Here is a 21,236-nt window from a genome sequence, read left to right on the forward strand (position 1 = left end):
ACCCTGTAACCATGGCAACCGTGACGCTGCCACCTGGAACAACAGAACGTAGCTGTCAAACAAAACCCAAACAGTCCTGACCCGCCACAATATGAAACAGGGAAGTACCGCCGTGTAATCCATTTATTTCAACAAAGTAACTGTATTCTAAATACCACCTTTTTAAACTGTAACTGTAACGGAATACAGTTACTCATATTTTGTATTTTAAATAGTAACGGCGGTACATGTATTCCGTTACACTGGCTACATCAAATATTAAGTTTTACATTAATTGTTGTACTTTTCCCAAAACAAAGACATTTTGTGCACAAAATAAAGACAAGTCATATAAAAATATTTAATGACTTTGTTACACAAATCAACACTACAACATATATTTGCCATTACTGCAACAGGGACAAAATAAAATAAAGGTCATATATGGTGATATTCAATATACTTTTGTGCTTCATCTGATACACACAATATCCCCAAAACTTCACCACACCAGTTAAAGGAAATCTGTTTTAACCTGTTTCTGCCGTACTTCTCCCTACTTCCTTTAAATACTCTTTAATAACATTTAACTTTTTAGCTTGAACACAGAAGAAAGAAACTTTATAGTAGCTAAAAAAACTGCTAAAAAATAATTTAACACAAATAAATAACACATTTTCCATATGGAACCCAATGTAAGGGGAAATTATATTAGATTAATTTCATATTTTGAAGAATTGGAAAATATTTTCAAGATTTCTTTAAAACAAAATGTAAACAAATGGAAAAGTAGATCCCATGTTTTTATACATTACAACAATATGAGACAGCAGAAAACTCAATGTCACCCAGACTTATAGTGTAAAAAAATACTTTAGATTCTTCGGTTAAAATGATGAATGACTGATCTGATGTGATTCAAATCAATGTCATTCCTATAATGCCAATTTATAACAACTTCAACGTGCTTTATATTTTAAGGTAAAAACCCTAACAATAAACTGACCCCTATGATCAGCTGGGGATGAGGGGAAAGAGGAGACCAAATCCTCTAACATTTTCACCGACATACACTTTCTCTTCTTTCTTTTTTTATAGCCTTATTGGCTTATTTTGATGTCTTCAGACTGAAAGATATTTTTTTCTTATATAAATAAATTGCATTTGAATCAATGTAAATAAAAAAATAAGTAGTGCATGTATTGACATTTTTGGTAAAATCTCACACAACAGATATTTTAAAGTGCTGAACAGTCACACCGGTTGTTTATACCAAATCCTCTTCATGAGGTCCTCTGGTGACCTCTGACTCAATATCATTGTCCTCAGTATCAAGGTCCTCCATGGAGCTGTAGCTTGAGTCTGCATAAGAACTGGACTCCTTAAAGGCAATTGAAAAACCATTAGCACAAAAATGGATTTCTGTACTGTTTAAAGAATACAAGTAATCTATCTATGCAGTATAGTTGCAAATACCCTTCTCCCTTGCAGGTATGACTTCCGGCTTCCAGTTTTCTTCCTCTCTTTGGGTTCCGTGTCCACAAAAGCTACATAATGGATGAGGGTGTGTATTCTGGATGAATGCAACATAAGAATGTTAGACTGTCTCATTGACTACCAAAAGACTGGGATTTGATCTAAGAGGTCACCTGTGGTATAGCATCGCAAAGAACTGGATAATAACCGTAACAGCAAATCCCATAATGAACATGAAGGGAACTGGTTCAACTTTGATAACATCTCCTGTTTTCTGTAACTGAAGGTTTAACTTTGGGATGCTGATGGCAAAGATGCTATTGAAGATCTGGAGGATGAAGGTTGTCACCAGCCAGAATGCATTCAAGATGAAGAAGGAAAAGTTGATCTGTGTGTAACGAGAAAAAGAAAGTAATTTAAGATTAACTGCACTTGTTTTCCTGTAGGAGAAGTACCAAAGTTCATGTTGATAATAATGATACAAAGTAACAGTGCTTTCACCCTGGAATTCTAAAGATGTACAGTATGCCCCTTCTTGATAACACATCCTCCCACACTTACTTTATTTCTCAGCTGTCGCAGCTCACTGGCCATCTTTTTCTGTTTTTCTTTGTCATCAGGTAGAGGTTTAAGATACTCCTTTTGAAGCTCTTCCCAGAATTCCTTTTCCTCCTGGAAACGACAGAAACGTTTTCAATAGTTGAAACTAAAGAAATGGCAAAAATAGCTTTAAAGGAAAATAACCCACAAACATTCCTATTGCATTTAAATTTAAATTGGCAAGATAAGCATGTGTGTTTGTTAAAGCACAGTAATTACAGTAAGTTCATCATCAGATGTGAGAAGTAACAAATACTATGTCCAAGGTCCACCTGCTGTAAACAAAGAGAGCTAACTTCACTCAGAGATGGAGAAAGATAAGAAAGACAGGACAGGGGAGGAAGAAGAGAGGTTAGATTTAAAGGTAAGGTCAGTGGCATTTGATAAAATAGAAGTTCAAAGCTCATATATCTCTCTCTCTCTCTATATATATATATCGCTATCTCTCTATCTCTCTATCTATATATATATATATAAGTTCTCGTGTTTTTAAATTAGATATTGGGTGTGTACATGTTTTTTTGTATTGTGAAACATGAAACAACATACTGAGGAAGACTAACTTTCATTTAAAGACTGGATCTACAGGTTAGTGCAGGATAAACAGGTAAGTTGTCTGTACTGTGATGGATTTAAAGTAAAGAACAGTGTGTGACTGGTGCACAGTGGCGGTGGTTTCATGGTCAGAGTTGGGTTAGATCATTTGTAGCAGAGATTCATATGAGTTTTAGTTAATAAGGCTGAGATCCACTGACTGAATTTCACCTTCATAGCAACTTTATACCATCTAGAAAACAGACAGCATAAACAGTGTACTGTCAGTGTAGAGGTTGAAAATCAGCCAGGAACACTCATGAAACATCTGCTCACACCTGGTTGATTTCAGGCTTGTACAACCACAAAGAGCAGCAGGTCAGCTGATCAGAGACCTGTACACTGGAAAAATCTACCAGAGCTCTCAATTCTTTTCCCCACACTGAGTCATCACAATTAATTTTAGGGTTCCTCGCCCTGCTGAATCCAAGTGGAGGAACCCTAAAACACCTGTTTAGAGGCAGTCACCCTCTACAATGTAGGGATCAGAAGATAAACATATCAATATAAATTTTGTTCTTTTTCTTCAGATTCAAGCTGATCATCATTCATTCATCATTATCATTATGTTGATATAACCCAAGGACCAGTTAGCCTTCCACAAAAATAGAAATGTCCTCTAAAGAGCTTTTTTTGTTTCTTACTTTGAGTACATTTCAGACCTGGAACCTGGAGTAAAAAAGTTGAATCCGTACTTCAACCTTTACTGGAGTATTTTTTTAACAGTTTTAGTATTTGTACATACTGCTCATCGTCCTTTTTATAGATGGGAGTAAAGATAAATTCTGGACAGAGATGTAAACAAGGCAAATGAGATAATTGACAACACGTACACACCTGCTCGAGTGAGTCCTCTTGCAATTTCATGTCACTGGACAAATTCTGTAGCATCTCAATCCAGCTTGCTAATAAAAGGATGGCAAAAATCATTAAATCACAGCTGTATGTTTATCTGAATTCAAAAATAAACAAAAAAAACCTCAGAATGAATTTCATGGACTTACTTTGGATGTTGCTGTCTAATTGCCTGAAAGAAAATTTGGGAAAAAATGAAACTAAATAAATAATATCAGTACATAGGACTCATGTGCTGAAATTATTTTTCCAGCTTCAGAACATACCCCTGTTCTTCTTCTGTAATAGTTATATCCTCCACAATAGTGTTTTGGGGTTCAGGTTCAAGCTGCTCAGGCTCTTGGGCTGTGTTGTCCTGACTCCTACTGAGCTGTTCACCTTGAAATCTCTGGCTGGATTTTTTGCAGCATTTGATCCATGAGACGAGCCATTGGCAGATACTTTTGGCTGCAAACAAAATCATACACGTTTCATAAAACAGAAAAACAGTAACATCTGTGAGTGTCATAGAAAAAAGTCGAATATCTCTTACCTTTCTGTGCTCTCGTTTGTGGCTTGAGAGTTGGAGGTGGGGCTGCACCAGCAGCAGGTTTTGTCTCCCTGGTGCCCCAAGACACATTGTTCATGTTAACCATGGAGTAGATGGTGAGCAGAAGGTAGGCGCTGGGGATGCAGATGATGTAGAGAAAGCCATGGAACACCAGAGGAAATTCCTGAGGATGCATTGCTGCAGTGATTAGGTAAAGGATGGCCATGAAGATGATGAAAATGCTGCTGGGTGTCAGGATGGTTTTCTCTTTCAACATTGATCCTGAATAAACAAGACAGGTGTTGAAGCAGGTTTAAGTATTTCTTGTCAAAACATTAAACAAAATCTGAATAACAAAATGCAAAATTTATTATAAGTTAAATCTGATTAAACATAGCATACCAATAATAGAAATTGTCACTGTCAACATAAGGAATGCATAACAGAGACTCAAGATTGCTGCAATGGTAATTTGAGTGTCTGACTTGAGCTTGAAACAAAGACCCAGGTAGATGGCTGGAGGTATCACAGATATGACAAGAGCAGCAGCAGAATTGATGCCCAAAACGAAGGTTAAACTACCTGCAAGATATTTGTCATGTTTTAAAGTTGTATCCATTTTTACCTCAAATAATATTTCAGTGGACACAAATTCACATGTGCACAGGTGATTTTGTAAAACACAAAGGTGATATTTACCTGCAACCATAAGACAGATGGTGGACGGTCCCAGGATGGATGAAATCATACCAAACAGCTGGTAAAACATGAATGGTTTGGAAATGGATTTATTCCTCTTGGCAATAATTTCGGTGGAACCCAGCAGATCCACCACATTGGCCATTGTTGAAGGCCCCCATCGCCGGCGCTGAAAATAGTTATGTTAGGGCTTATTTGCTAATAGCACAAGCAATGTATGGATAGGTGAATAAATTCTATTAAACTTAGAGTAAAAAAGGAGACTGAGGCGTTATCTTTTTTTTATAACAACACAACACCAAATGCAGTATCATTAGAAAGGTTTTCACCTGGTTGTAGAGTTCCTTGAAGTCCATCGGTGCATTGGTGTAGGCATCAGATGCTGCATTGTACTCCACTCTCCATCCCTGCTTTAGTAGCAGAGTACATAACCAGCGGTCTTCACCTGTGGTTACAAAATATATATGAATATATGTGTGTGTGTGTAAATAAAGGGCCACTGGAACAAGAAGGCATCGGTGGGCAATAGACGAAAATAGGGCGCTGTTGGAATGCTACTATGCATGTAACCCCGGCGGAAGGGGCTACATGAATGGGATGAGAGACCTATGGAATCTTTGAGCTACTAGTTTGTTTGCCGTCAATGTGGATGTTGGCAGTGTTGGGAAGGTTACTTTTAAAATGTATTCCATTACAGAATACAGAATACATGCCCCAAAATGTATTCTGTAACGTATTCCGTTACGTTACTCAATGAGAGTAACGTATTCTGAATACTTTGGATTACTTAATATATTATCATGCTGTTTACAACTACATGAATGTACTATTGCTGTGATTTATTACTGTTACTGAAGGTCCGCGGCTCCGAACCGTAGTAAAGGGACCTCTGGCTAATACGGTGGGTTCTGTGTCGGCTCGTAGCCGAAAACTAGCTTTACTTTGTTGTCTGGGTCAACTTTGCTAGCGAGAGACAGAGAGAGGCGTTGAAAGGCTGCTCCAACAGGACTTATTGTTTTTGGAGGAAAACACGAACACGGCGTACAGTCGAGTCTTAATAGCTTACTTACAACTGGGCTCGTCAGGCACTCTTCTTGGCTGCAGTGGTTATTATTATATTTACATGCTTCCAGCTCCCGTTTTTGCTCGATGACAGCTCGTACTTTTCCTTTTTCTCCCTCCCTCGCTCACAGACACATAACGTGTATGGCAGTCCATTCTCCCTGCAGCACGGACTACACTGCCTATGATGCTACATTCTTTAGAGCTATACCTGTAGCATTCTGCCTGTTAGCTTAGCACAACAACAACAGGCGCTCTCTCACCCAGGAAACATGCAGAGAGAGAGCGTCACCCTGTAACCATGGCAACCGCAACGCTGCCGCCTGGAACAACAGAACGTAGCTGTCAAACAAAACCCAAACAGGCCTGACCCGCCACAATATGAAACAAGGAAGTACCGCCGTGTAATCCATTTATTTCAACAAAGTAACTGTATTCTAAATACCACCTTTTTAAACGGTAACTGTAACGGAATACAGTTACTCATATTTTGTATTTTAAATACGTAACGGCGGTACATGTATTCCGTTACTCCCCAACACTGGGTGTTGGGTATCAGTGTTCCAACATTCTGAAGAAGGGACTGCTCTCACAGCTATTGACGAGGTACAACACACATACTATGGCAAGGGGGAGCCAGGATGACAGGTCAGGGGGGAGATATCATCACTCTCAAGTGCGATAGAAGAAGGATCGCGAGATCTGAGGAACTGATCTCAAAGACAGAATCAGAAGTGTTCCTTCTTCCTGATGTTGCCAACATTCGATATCACTACGTCTATCACTACAGGTGTCTTTTCTGCTTATCTACCACCCCTATGTCCAGTTGGTTAACCACCACCATTTTGTCGGTCTGTATCTGGAAGTCCCACAGGATCTTAGCTTGGTCATAGGGCTCTCATCCTATTAATGTACCCTTTCCTCTTACTTGCGTAGTAGCATTCCAACAGTGCCCTGTTTTCGTCTCTTGCACACCGATGCAGTCTTATTCTAATAGCCCACTTCTCATCAAGGTGCCAAACTTGAAGGCCAGACTGCCAGTGGCGACAGTGGAATAAAAAATATATACAAAAATATTAGAGTGGTCTTTAAACTGTTTGATTATTTACCTTGGTCATACTGGATGTAGTGACTGGCCTCTGTGGACTTGGTAGAATATGTCTTCATCACATTGTCATCCATTAGGGCCTCTGCTCTGAATAGACTGAAGCAGCCAGGGCTGCACAGCACGCAGCCAATCATGTGCTCAGCTGTCTTCTGCAGCCAGTGACTAACAGCATACTCAAACTTTTGGAACCAAACAACAGGACCTGCAAAGGAAATACAAAGTTACTAACTCTCTACAATGTCTACTGCTTTCAGCTGGGTATTTTTGTTCTTCTAGTTCTGTGTGCCTGCTGATTGATTTCATTGTTTTGGGATTTTTTTGGGCTCTAAAAAGCCAACTCTGAAAATAAACCTGTAAAGTGGAGTTGAAAGCATGCAGTAAATTAAATTGATGGAGTTGGGCCGTGCGAGTTTTTCTTTTTGTTCGTTTTATTTTTTCAACTACTTTCCACCTTTCAGTGACTAAAATAAATAAATAAATGCATCATTAGCAGTGATGGGAATAACGTTGTTACAAGTAACGGCGTTACAAGTAACGGTGTTACTAACGGCGTTACTTTTTTCAGTAACAAGTAATCTAACCAATTACTATTCCTATCGTTACAACGCCGTTACAGTTATTAACATGAAAATGCGGTCCGTTACTATTTTTCAACAAACAGATGGTTGAAGCTGCGTTCAGCTTACCGCATCCTATATCAGTTGCACGGAAGTAGCTGTACGTAATCTGGAGGCTACAGCTTTAAGCAGCTGCGCGCGCTCCCGCGGACGGTAATCACGATCATTGTCTAGCTGTTGTGCTAGACAGTGATCGTGCCCCCTTAGCTCCAGGTGTTGTCCTGGAGCTAAGGGGGCAAAACAATGGCACGGGTGCTGCTGTTTGACTGAGGAAGAATAAAATAGTCGTGGTAAGTCAATCACACTTCCACTTAAAGACAAAGCATTGCATTTTGCATCTTGGGGCCCAGACGACAGAAGCTTGTTGTATGCATGATATTGTGCACAATTACATTTTATCTCCACCTCTATGCTTTTTTATAAAAACAAGATGTACCTCATCTAACTGCTGGCCCAAACGGGTGAGTTTGCATTCATTTTCTCAATGAACATGTCACTTAAGATATCGATAATTATTAGCTGTTGGAATGATGGCAGCCATTCAGAAATTATTAACATGTCTTCCAATCCAAATCTTTATAAAGTCCCAATGACATCTTACTCATATGTTTTTTATTTTGTTACTACGTGCAAACCTGATCCAGTGGGGTGAATCCTGCCACATGCTGCACCAACGCGAGGGTACATTCTGAGACGGTCGATGAGCAACACCACAGAAGCAGGCTGGAAGTCAGTGTCCCCATCCAAAGCCAGGATGTAGGTGTTGTGCTTCTCTTTCTGGAGAAACATATACAATTTGTTTTGTTTGACCCTGAAGCTTTGGTCGTTTTTTATGTACCATGACAGTTGTTAGCAAGCATGTTTGAGCAAATCAGAAACTTTCTCTTTCATCTTACCTGAGCTTGTTTTTTTAGCTCGTGCTCATCCTCTCCCCTCTTCCAACGAATGTAATATTTGCTCATGAGTTTCCAGCCCAGGAGATAGTACAAATACATGATCTACAAAAAAACATAAATAATAATTAAAAATCCAATCTTTTTTACAACTCAAGACTTCAGATGATCTACATTACATGTTGCAGTTAATCATTTTCCCACCTGAGACCATCTCTTTTTGTGACGGATGCGTTCTTTATCCTTGAAGTGAACCACAATGTTGTTCCCTTGAGGCATGATGATAAAAAGACGACCTCCATATGGCGTCTGTATGATTTTCTGATCCGGGACTTGTTGCTGCTTTCTGAAGAACTTTTGATCAACGTTGTTGAAGATGCTGATGATAGTCAGTAAGAAAAAATGTCTCTATATTAATAGAGATTATAGTCCAGGATGGTAAAATCAATCCTGGACCTAAATGCATTAATAGCAGACTGCATGTAAACATACCCATAAACCTCTTTAATAACTTCTACAAGGTTCTTGGCATATTCATTCAGATGGCGACTCCCCTCAACATGTTCAAATGCGTCATCAAAGTAGATATGAGCTTCAAAAGTGAAATCATTGACCTTTGGGTCCTCCTTTGGTCTGTATTTGTCCAGTCTGTAAGGAAAAGCATGAACAGGAAGTGTGGGGAAATCCACAGCAAGAAAGTAAATTTTTATGATTTTAATACAGTAAACTGGCGCGGCCAAAGATACATATTTTTCACATTATTTTTGAGTGTAACATTGGTACTTTTCACTATTGTTGGTTTTTCTTTAACTAAATTAAACCCTAATTAAATTTCAGATGCTCTTAATGATAAACCTTTAGTTTTTTTCACATTTTATTTGCTTTAAGGAATAACTGAATTTTCCATGTGGAGAGGGGAAGTCCAGAACATAGTAGTAACTCATTAAAGATTGAAGTTAGAGGAATAGCAAGATTTTTTTTTTTTTTTCACAGTATCAGTGAGACTCACCTGAATATTGATATTATAATGTTCATCATCTCCTCGTAGGTCTCGTGCCACATGGTCGCACACAGATACACCATGACTGGTTCAAAATACCTACGTCTTCACATAAAATATTTATATGTGTATATTTAAAATGCATTGCATATTTGTAGTTTGAAGAATTGACAGTATCATAAAATATTGCCTATACCTAGTCACAACTTATAAAAACACCATGTCCAAACACACCTAAATGAACCACAGAAGCACAATGAAAGAACAATGGTACACACACTTACTTTTTCATCCTTTCTTTGGTCTGGATGTCAAATCGGATGTTGAGGAGGAGCGACTGCTCGATAAAGGCTCCCTCATACAACCTCCTCATGAACAGGTCTTGAGTCCTCTCTATTCGGTGCACATTGAGCTTCCAGAGATGTAGGGTTACCAACACAAAGCCAATCCACCAGCACACTGCTGAACCTGAAGGAAGGTAAGGAAAATATTATTCATTGAACACTTTTTTTTATCAATAAATATGCTGATAATTTATAACACTCTATTTTATTACCTGTGAGTATGCCAATGTCAGCTATCTTGGACATGTCAAGGAAGCACAGAGTGTATGTAACATCCAGCACCAGATGTGGAAACACACTGTCATTCAGGCTTTGATTCCTTCCATCCACAGCCACCTTACAGTAGTCTGTGAAGTTGATGTTTGTAGTCCCATTCAGGCTTGTTCTGTAGTCCTGATAGTAAACAATAACTGGAATGACCAGCAGAGCCAAAACAGCTAGAGAGGCCAGGTATAGAGGAAGGATGAAGCATCGCCGCAAAGCATGCATCTTGCAGGCTACCAAGGCAAACCAGTGGCAGAGTGCTGAGGAGACCAGCTGGACCCCAATGATGATGGCTATAATTCTTGTCTCATGGCTCGGGATGGAGGTCAGAATGCTCCAGTCCATTTTGGCTAGAGGGACGTAGGCCCCAACTACACACGCAGTCACAACGATCCTCATGAGGCTGGAGAGAATGTGCAGTATGTTCTGGCACTCTTTTATGTCATTGCAAAGGTTCTCGAGGAAGGTGGGGCTGCTGTTCGCTGAGATTGTTTTTTTCAAGTAGTTTTCCCACCAGTTGAAAGACACCAAAATAGACCCTCCAACAGCTAACCCCACCCAGATGATCATGTTGTTATCAGAAGGATTCTTTGTAATATATAACAGAAGAAACAGGACATAACCAATCAAAATAAAGATGAAACCAAAGATGCAAGGCAGCACGAAGTGTTTCGTTTGTTTGGCAGAACACTGAGCGATCAGCTGTAGGATTGCAGAGATGACAGCTACTCCGTTGAATATCGTCACATTGGTCACAATGTCCAAGTGTGGCATCGCCACGATGGTGAGAATTGATGCACCTGCAGAAACCAGAAACTCAAAAAACAGAACCTAAAGAAGAAGCAGAAGATGATTACATTTTAAAGCATGATGAGAAAAAAAGTTAAAATCTGCAGACTTTCTGTTTTTAGCATCAAAGTTTTCTTACTAGGGCTGCAGTTGTTTTTCTGGGCACCTTTGATGTTTTATAACATGATTTCCAGATGCTTTTGAGGAATAGAAATACACTGGAGGCGATGAGAGAGCAGCCGATACACAGCAGTGCAACGGGTTTCTGTTCAGGAGGGAGAGTCTTTGTGCCTTCATTGGACAACGTGATTAGGAGGAGAAAAGACGTCTGTAAGAGAGGAAAAGAAATCTCTGAATATGTCAGTTATTAGTGACACTATTTTTTGGCAAGGGAAAATCAACAACTGCTCTGTGTGATTGATTCCTTAGAATAAGTACAAATATTAATATCTATCTTTTTAGCTGCAGCAGAATAAATATCACATATGTTAAAAAATGTCCAAAAAACAACAAACCTTGCTACATAATGCCGATCCAAACACAATAACAGTTACAGCAAACAGACAAATGATCTTCAGCAATTTGATCATTTTCCATGGTGTCTGTTCATCTTCAATGATTGGGACTTCTTGACAGGTGTCCCACGGCCTCCTGAATGAAGAGACAAAAAGTCAAAGTCTGACGTAGAAAGGCATGTAAAGAGCATAGTTAAGTGTAAATTATTGAGCCTGATAAAATGTATTAAACTTGTTAAATAATGTCAAATGATAAAATTTAAATTTCCTAAATGGCACACATATGTCTTACTATTTCTGTGTTATGGCTAATGGGTTTTACTAGTTTTTCCAGTAAAACAGGGAAATTAAAATATAAAAATTACATTTCTTTACAGATCACACTTACTTTGGTAAATCTCTTTGCTCCTCCATGATTAATACAGCAAATGAATGTCTCTGTTTGGAAGCACTATATAGCGGTTTAGGTATGAGTCATCATGTAGCCACTCCCACATGTAAGGGAAATACCTGATTGCAGCAGGTGAAGAGAAATATGAACAAACAGGATCCAGAAAAACTGAAACTAACTGCATATTTTCATGTTTAGTGCATAATATTTAGTAGGATATTAAGAGTCTTTAACTATCTGTACATAATGTATGGGACATGCAGGAAACAAATATAGGTTTTTTCTTCTGTTCTTAGGACTTCTGTCCCACAAAAACAAAGGTTCCATCCTCTAAGAAATATATGTTGATTAAATTTTCTGCCAGTCTCCAAATATTTAACTTATGAATTCTTTTTTTTAATTCTTTATTTTATTTATGCGTTAGAGCAGGGGTTGGGGAACTCCAGATCTCAAGGGCCAGTGTCCTGCAGATATCACCCTGGCTCAACATACAAATGGGTCAAACGTCAAATGATTAGTTCATTATCAGGCCTCTGGAGAACTTCAAGACATGTTGAGGGCTGAGGAGGTAATTTAGCCATTTAAATCAGCTGTGTTGGATCAAGGACACATCTAAAACCTGCAGGACACCGGCTCTTGAGGCCTGGAGTTCCCCAGCTTAATCTTTGTAGCTTTAAGTGTTGCTGTGCATTTACTGTACATGCAGAGTTACATTTATGTGGATAGTCGATGTGGATAAGTACATGTCTTAGTAAGCTTAACAAGCCATTTCATCTTGGATTAAACTAAATAATAAGTAAAAACAGTAACAGCATCCTGTTGTTGATACTTTGTGCTAAACAACAGCTCAAGAAGAGCACATCATAATGTTTCTTACTTTTGGTTTTGTGAACAATTGCCTCAGTATTTTTGCTCCACTGTATAGCACAAAAAGCACAAGTGTCCATTATTATTATTATTATTATTTTTTTTTTTTAAATGTATCTTCATGGTGTTATACATTTTTTCTCCCTCATCTGTATTTATGAGTCATTGATGTCGGACCAAAACTCCAGAGAATAATGTGTCACTGCATTTATGTAGAAATAGCTTTTCCTCTGTGTGGAACTCTTGACAATTGTAACTAAGTATGGCACATGCTCAAACTTTGAGTGCTGAAATGCACACCCATTACAAAGAACAACATCTTTTCAGAATGTAGGTGTGAGCGGTTTTACAAGGAAATTTAACAATACACTTGAAAGAACACTAGTTGTCCCGTAAGTATCATTCAAAGTAGGATGTCTATGTGCTATTCAGATAGTGTTAAACTCGCCATAAACTAAGCCTCATAAAGTATTGCAGACTGAAAGAGAAAATTAACTATATTATAAATAACTGAGATTATATTTTTTAAAGAGCTTTATTGCTGACAGAGCAAACTGTGATTTGTGTATACGTGTGTTTGCCTACCATAGCAGGAACCACAAAAGATATTTAAAGAGTTTTGCCCCCATCCAAAGCCAGGATGTAGGTGTTGTGCTTCTCTTTCTGAAGTATGCTTGTTTTTATTGTCTTTCATGTTGACAGATGTTATCAATATTCTGTCATCAATGTAAGATTTATTCATGAAATGTTTATAGGTTTATAGTCATTACAAAATAAAGGCCAAGTTTAAAATGGTCCATGCCATGTGGTTATAATCAGAGAAAATATCTATATGAGTTATCTTTTTAAAGTTTAGCATTAAGTGATCCAAAGTGATGCAAAAAAGTGTTTTAATTAAAAGTGAGACATCAACATAACAACAATAATGTAAAACCTATGACTGTAACTAGGGATGGGTATTGATAAGATTTTCATGACTCCGATTCCAGTTTTGATTCTGTTTAACGATTCGATTCTTTATCGATTCTTTTTTAAAAAAGGAGAACACTAAGGTCGATTAGCTTAGAACTTTGTTTTATATCTTCTCTTTGAACAAGATAGAAATTTAAGAGTAACATGGCCTTACAAACCCAACAGTGAGATCTTAAGAGATCCACAGCCTATGTCTCTTCAATGGGGTGTCACAGGGTCCCCAGGAAAAAAAAATGTAAATGTAAAATAATAAAATAAATATTCTTCTGTAGCAATAACAAAGTATAACATAAATTATTCTGTAGCAATTACACAAGAATATCCAGTAATGTCCCTGCCTACAATTAAACACATTCACTGTGGTGCAAGCCTTTGACCACAAACTTAGTCACTGCTCGGTGACATTCGTCTATCCTGGCCTGAAAGGAGACGCTACCGGTAGACTGCAGCGACAACTGCCAGCATCTGAGCCAGACTCTGTCTCTCTCATCATGGTCACCTAAACGCACAGTAATGGCAGGTTTTGTAATAAGGCAGATCGCGCTAACATAATATGCACTGTTAGTTGATTATTTACCTGCCGCATTAACGGGAGAGGACGTGCAAACGTTACCGCTGCTGCTGGGTTGAGATTCACGAGTCCGGAGCGGAATTAAAAACACGACATTTATTTAAGGTTATCGCGTGTTTTGTGAGCAAATGCTTTTGCGTATTTGTAGTGTTTCCTCCCTTAAATGAAATATCTACTTTGCAAGTATTGCAAGTTGCCCTGTTGTCATCCGTTCTCGTAAAGTATAATGAAACTTTTTAGTGTTTGAGCCGCTTAGGCGCCGTGTTTCCTGCCAGGTAAATGACGCTCTGCAACATGGTGATGTCATTCAGGGCGACTGGAATAAGGAAATCGTTTGCAAAAATGGCAAACGATTTCAAGGAATTGAAACAGTGGGAACCGGTTCTCAACAAGAACCGGTTTTCGATACCCATCCCTACCTGTAACAGACAGGTCCGTCCATGTGCACGCATTTCTTCCTGCTGCTGTAAGGTTTCAGGGAGCAGACACAGTCTCATGGGTCATAATATTTAGTAGGATATTAAGAGTCTTTAACTATCTGTACATAATGTATGGGACATGCAGGAAACACCTATAGGTTTTTTCTTCTGTTCTTAGGAGTTCTGTCCCACAAAAACAAAGGTTCCATCCTCTAAGAAATATATGTTGATTAAATTTTCTGCCAGTCTCCAAATATTTAACTTATGAATTCTTTTTTTAATTCTTTATTTTATTTATGCGTTAGAGCAGGGGTTGGGGGAACTCCAGATCTCAAGGGCCAGTGTCCTGCAGATATCACCCTGGCTCAACATACAAATGGGTCAAACGTCAAATGATTAGTTCATTACCAGGCCTCTGGAAAACTTCAAGACATGTTGAGGGCTGAGGAGGTAATTTAGCCATTTAAATCAGCTGTGTTGGATCAAGGACACATCTAAAACCTGCAGGACACCGGCTCTTGAGGCCTGGAGTTCCCCAGCTTAATCTTTGTAGCTTTAAGTGTTGCTGTGCATTTACTGTACATGCAGAGTTACATTTATGTGGATAGTCGATGTGGATAAGTACATATCTTAGTAAGCTTAACAAGCCATTTCATCTTGGATTAAACTAAATAATAAGTAAAAACAGTAACAACATCCTGTTGTTGATACTTTGTGCTAAACAACAGCTCAAGAAGAGCACATCATAATGTTTCTTACTTTTGGTTTTGTGAACAATTGCCTCAGTATTTTTGCTCCACTGTATAGCACAAAAATCACAAGTGTCCATTATTATTATTATTGTTATTTTTTTTTTTTTAAATGTATCTTCATGGTGTTATACATTTTTTCTCCCTCATCTGTATTTATGAGTCATTGATGTCGGACCGAAACTCCAGAGAATAATGTGTCACTGCATTTATGTAGAAATAGTTTTTCATCTGTGTGGAACTCTTGACAATTGTAACTACCTATGGTACATGCTCAAACTATGAGTGCTGAAATGCACACCCATTACAAAGAACAACATCTTTTCAGAATGTAGGTGTGAGCGGTTTTACAAGGAAATTTAAAAATACACTTGAAAAAACACTAGTTGTCCCGTAAGTATCATTCAAAGTAGGATGTCTTTGTGCTATTCAGATAGTGTTAAACTCGCCATAAACTAAGCCTCATAAAGTATTGTGGACTGAAAGAGAAAATTAACTATATTATAAATAACTGAGATTATATTTTTGAAAGAGCTTTATTGCTGACAGAGCAAACTGTGATTTGTGTATACGTGTGTTTGCCTACCATAGCAGGAACCACAAAAGGGATTTAAAGGGTTTTGCCCCCATCCAAAGCCAGGATGTAGGTGTTGTGCTTCTCTTTCTGAAGTATGCTTGTTTTTATTGTCTTTCATGTTGACAGATGTTATCAATATTCTGTCATCAATGTAAGATTTATTCATGAAATGTTTATAGGTTTATAGTCATTACAAAATGAAGGCCAAGTTTAAAATGGTCCTGTTGCCATGTGGTTTGTCGGGTGAAAAGGGAGGATAAAAACATCAAGTTCACCAGGGAAGACACAAAGGATGACTGTTTGCCTTTCCTGGACTGCGCTGTGCACATTGAAGAGAATGGCAACCTCAACATCGAAGTTTACCGGAAGCCCACACACACGGACCAGTACCTCCTGTTTGACTCCCATCACCCTCTGGAACACAAACTTGGAGTAATTAGGACCCTACACCACCGGGCAGAACATGTTCCCTCTAAGCCTGAGGGGAAAAAGAAGGAACACACACATGAACACACACACTCAAAACGTGCGGCTATCCTAAATGGGCGTTCTTAAAGTCAGCAAAGAGGCACAGAAAAGAAGATCAGACACCAGTGAGGGAGGATAAGAAGGACAGACGCAACAACATTGTCATCCCCTATGTAGCCGGTGTATCAGAGAAACTCAGGAGGGTTTTCTCCAAGCATGACATCCCGGTGTACTTCAGACCCAGCAACACACTCAGACAAAAACTGGTTCACCTGAAAGACAAAACGCCAAAACACAGACTTAACAATGTGGTGTATGCCGTACAGTGCAGCGAGGAATGCCCAGACCTCTACATTGGAGAGACCAAACAGCCACTTCACAAGCGCATGGCACAACACAGAAGAGCCACCTCCACAGGACAAGACTCAGCTGTCCATCTGCATCTAAAGGTCAAAGGTCACTCTTTCGAGGATGCCAATGTTCACATTTTGGACAGAGAGGACAGATGGTTTGAAAGAGGAGTGAAAGAAGCATCTATGTCCACTGTGAGCGACCATCTTTGAACAGAGGCGGTGGTTTACGACACCAACTGTCTGCCATCTATAATCCAGTTTTGAGATCCCTTCCCAGACGCCTTAACGCCCACTCACATCCTGGGCCATCTGACCTCAGGAATTCGCATGATAAGGTGGGGCCAGGGTTAAAAAAAAACTCACCCGAAACTCTGGCTGATTGGGACTCACACCCAGTTCCACACAGGCGATTAGAGGATCATCAGGGGGTCCTTTTGTCCCTCTGTGGGGGGACACTCCCACTAGGTTTATATCTGGGACTCCCCACCATTTGACCTTAGAACTGAAGAAGCTTCTCGGATGAGAGGTGAAACGTCTTCAAGTAACTTAAAGAAGTCCAGACGCTTTTCTTTGCAAGCTCCTTTGACTACGATGACCTGGATGACTGAGAACCTTCACAGACAGAAAGGACTCTGCAGTGAAACTAAAGGGTGAACCTCCAAGTGTGCGCCTGTGGACTAAGCCTAACCACCAGTTAAAGGTAAGATGCTAATGTTAGCATTGCAGCATGTAGCACCACTCTTTTACGATCATCTTAGCTCATGAAAATATTACTTCCCAGCACTAGAAGTTAGCTACATTTTTTGTAAGCTTCACAAATAAAGCTTGAAGCAGCTCTGACTATTAGAACCAGCACTTAGCCCTGTTACATCTGTACCCTGTGTTAGAGCAATGGCTGCAGCCTACAGCCTTTTAAACACATCTGTCCAGATGTTGCCACATTACTCTCTGATGCTTTGAGTTAAAAGAACTAACTCGGGGTGATTAAAATAACAGCTGTGAGTTCTCTCATTCTTCATATCAATGCCCTCGGCTAAGATTGGAGATGACACTACTGATTTGAGTTCATGGGATGGGAAAAGTCAAGTGCACCCAGTGAAGATTAACATATCGACAATATTTCAAATCACAACAAAGTAAAAAGCTCATTCAGTTATAACATGATGGAAACTGAAGCTGCAATTGAGATTTTGCTTTTTTGACATTTCTTTTTTTAATTTTACCTGGAGGAGATTAGTGAACAATCACTGAATGTACCTCTACTGAGACCCAAAGATAATTAGAACATAGATATAAGCTAATGATGAACAGACTAATTATGTATATTTACAGACTCTAACTTTCAGACTATAACAGCTGTTCCATGATGTCCCAAACAAATATAAATCATTTTTGCTCCATATTTACTTTTTTCAGGACATACGCCAGGACAGCCATGCTTTATTTGTACTAGCCGGCTTGAAAACACCTAATGTGATGGCTGAAAATGAGATGTTTAAAACTGAAAACATTTAAACATTAAAAGACGACTATCCCATATTCACTGATAAATACATGTAAATATCAGTGACACAATTTGTACTTCTGTAACTACAGCTAGGCTTCATTCCAGATGTTAGTAAGGTATGGTTTAACAAGTTGCTCATATTAAACACATACCCCCAGCAGAGAATCTAAACTAAGCACAAAAAGTAGGGAAATTTGTGTTTGGTCAAATATTTCTTTATAAATAGGTTAGCATTGCTAGCACCTAGCAATAGGTTAGCAAAGTGCTTACTTTGTTATAACGAAGGCTGAACTATAGACCAATAGACACACTGATTAACTCAGAGTAATAGGTTATGAACCAGTAGTTATATTTTCCACAGTATGCAGTGTTGCAGAGGTCAGAGTGATTTTACAAACTGAAATACCCAACAGTTGGTGCACCCATGAAAAACTTGCGAAATGCAAAAGAACTTTTTCTGCTACTGACGCTTGTTTGGTGCTGTTTACTGGATCAGATGATTGAAGTCTGGATGTAATGTAATATAAAATTTTAATTATTTAACAAAAAGGGGCCTAACAGGCATGTGCAATGGGATGCTATCTCCGGCCAAGTATTATATTTTATTTTATAGTAATTTTATTTATTTATTTATTTATTATTTATTTGTATATTGGCTGTACAAAGGATCAATCATGATGACATAAATATTAATCACAAATGAGCAATTTAACTTCTTTTCCCTGTGTGCTGATTCAATGACCCACCACAAGATGGTGATAACTGGTTTAAAACTGTTTAACTGCTGTGTGTTACAGAATAGTAGAGCCAGTGAGTATTCACAGACACACATCCACTGACAGACATGCCCCAGACATTTAACTGAATTCTAAAAACTAGATGTGTGTATTTATTTCAAGTTTTGTTGTCATGGCTTTTCAAATCTATGCACACTTAATCAACTTAATTAATTTGCAAATTTAAGCAGAGATGAAAACTGCTTTTACAGCTGGACATCTAAATAGACTCCTGGTTATAAGAAAAAGGGGATTGTTTATGCCATCATCCCCTTGTCTGCCACAGACTGTCTCAGTTTTAGACTAGAAAAACCCTCAGATTGTAAGAACTGAGATGATTTTGGAGGTCTTGTTATTTTACTCACACAGAAAATGGAAGCACAAATTATTAATTAACAGTATAAATTGCAGGGGTGTGGGTTAATATGTTTCTGATTTGATCTTTGTAAGCAAACATTTGTGTAACTACTTCTCTACTAACATTAACTTTCTACAACACATAAGATTAAAATTTTCTCTTTATGTGCTACATCCAGTGTTGGGAAGGTTACTTTTAACATGTATTCCATTACAGAATACAGAATACATGGCCTAACATGTATTCTGTAACGTATTCTGTTACGTTACTCGATGAGAGTAACGTATTCTGAATACTTTGGATTACTTAATATATTATCATGCTGTTTACAACTACATGAATGTACTATTGCTGTGATTTATTACTGTTACTGAAGGTCCGCGGCTCCGAACCGTAGTAAAGGGACCTCTGGCTAATACGGTGGGTTCTGTGTCGGCTCGTAGCTGAAAACTAGCTTTACTTTGTTGTCTGGGTCAACTTTGCTAGCGAGAGACAGAGAGAGGCGTTGAAAGGCTGCTCCAACAGAACTTATTGTTTTTGGAGGAAAACACGAACACGTTGTACAGTCGAGTCTTAATAGCTTACTTACAACTGGGCTCGTCAGGCTCTCTTCTTGGCTGCAGTGGTTATTATTATATTTACATGCTTCCAGCTCCCGTTTTTGCTCGATGACAGCTCGTACTTTTCCTTTTTCTCCCTCCCTCGCTCACAGACACATAACGTGTATGGCAGTCCATTCTCCCTGCAGCACGGACTACACTGCCTATGATGCTACATTCTTTAGAGCTATACCTGTAGCATTCTGCCTATTAGCTTAGCACAACGACAACAAAAAGGCCTCTCTCACCCAGGAAACACACAGAGAGCGAGCGTCACCCTGTAACCATGGCAACCGTGACGCTGCCACCTGGAACAACAGAACGTAGCTGTCAAACAAAACCCAAACAGTCCTGACCCGCCACAATATGAAACAGGGAAGTACCGCCGTGTAATCCATTTATTTCAACAAAGTAACTGTATTCTAAATACCACCTTTTTAAACTGTAACTGTAACGGAATACAGTTACTCATATTTTGTATTTTAAATAGTAACGGCGGTACATGTATTCCGTTACACTGGCTACATCAAATATTAAGTTTTACATTAATTGTTGTACTTTTCCCAAAACAAAGACATTTTGTGCACAAAATAAAGACAAGTCATATAAAAATATTTAATGACTTTGTTACACAAATCAACACTACAACATATATTTGCCATTACTGCAACAGGGACAAAATAAAATAAAGGTCATATATGGTGATATTCAATATACTTTTGTGCTTCATCTGATACACACAATATCCCCAAAACTTCACCACACCAGTTAAAGGAAATCTGTTTTAACCTGTTTCTGCCGTACTTCTCCCTACTTCCTTTAAATACTCTTTAATAACATTTAACTTTTTAGCTTGAACACAGAAGAAAGAAACTTTATAGTAGCTAAAAAAACTGCTAAAAAATAATTTAACACAAATAAATAACACATTTTCCATATGGAACCCAATGTAAGGGGAAATTATATTAGATTAATTTCATATTTTGAAGAATTGGAAAATATTTTCAAGATTTCTTTAAAACAAAATGTAAACAAATGGAAAAGTAGATCCCATGTTTTTATACATTACAACAATATGAGACAGCAGAAAACTCAATGTCACCCAGACTTATAGTGTAAAAAAATACTTTAGATTCTTCGGTTAAAATGATGAATGACTGATCTGATGTGATTCAAATCAATGTCATTCCTATAATGCCAATTTATAACAACTTCAACGTGCTTTATATTTTAAGGTAAAAACCCTAACAATAAACTGACCCCTATGATCAGCTGGGGATGAGGGGAAAGAGGAGACCAAATCCT

At 38.4% G+C, this 21,236-nt stretch overlaps 1 protein-coding gene across 1 annotated transcript; it reads right to left on the bottom strand.

The window, feature by feature from the left end:
- Positions 1-1,246: 1,246 nt before the first annotated feature.
- On the bottom strand, positions 1,247-11,738 carry LOC148096625 (chitin synthase chs-2-like). Its single transcript, XM_087835341.1, has 22 exons — positions 11,713-11,738; positions 11,325-11,460; positions 10,949-11,137; positions 9,969-10,851; positions 9,697-9,880; positions 9,422-9,517; positions 8,905-9,060; positions 8,617-8,791; positions 8,416-8,517; positions 8,155-8,296; positions 6,904-7,104; positions 5,062-5,177; positions 4,733-4,901; positions 4,436-4,615; positions 4,037-4,315; positions 3,771-3,951; positions 3,654-3,676; positions 3,487-3,554; positions 2,017-2,127; positions 1,629-1,843; positions 1,456-1,552; positions 1,247-1,360 (listed from the first exon to the last, which is right to left on the bottom strand). The coding sequence occupies exons 1-22, from the start codon at positions 11,736-11,738 to the stop codon at positions 1,247-1,249; spliced, it is 3,843 nt and encodes a 1,280-aa protein (XP_087691467.1).
- Positions 11,739-21,236: the final 9,498 nt, after the last annotated feature.

Source organism: Neolamprologus brichardi, chromosome 22, assembly GCF_056152115.1.
Source record: "Neolamprologus brichardi isolate AB-2024 chromosome 22, ASM5615211v1, whole genome shotgun sequence".
Taxonomy (NCBI): Eukaryota; Metazoa; Chordata; class Actinopteri; order Cichliformes; family Cichlidae; genus Neolamprologus; species Neolamprologus brichardi.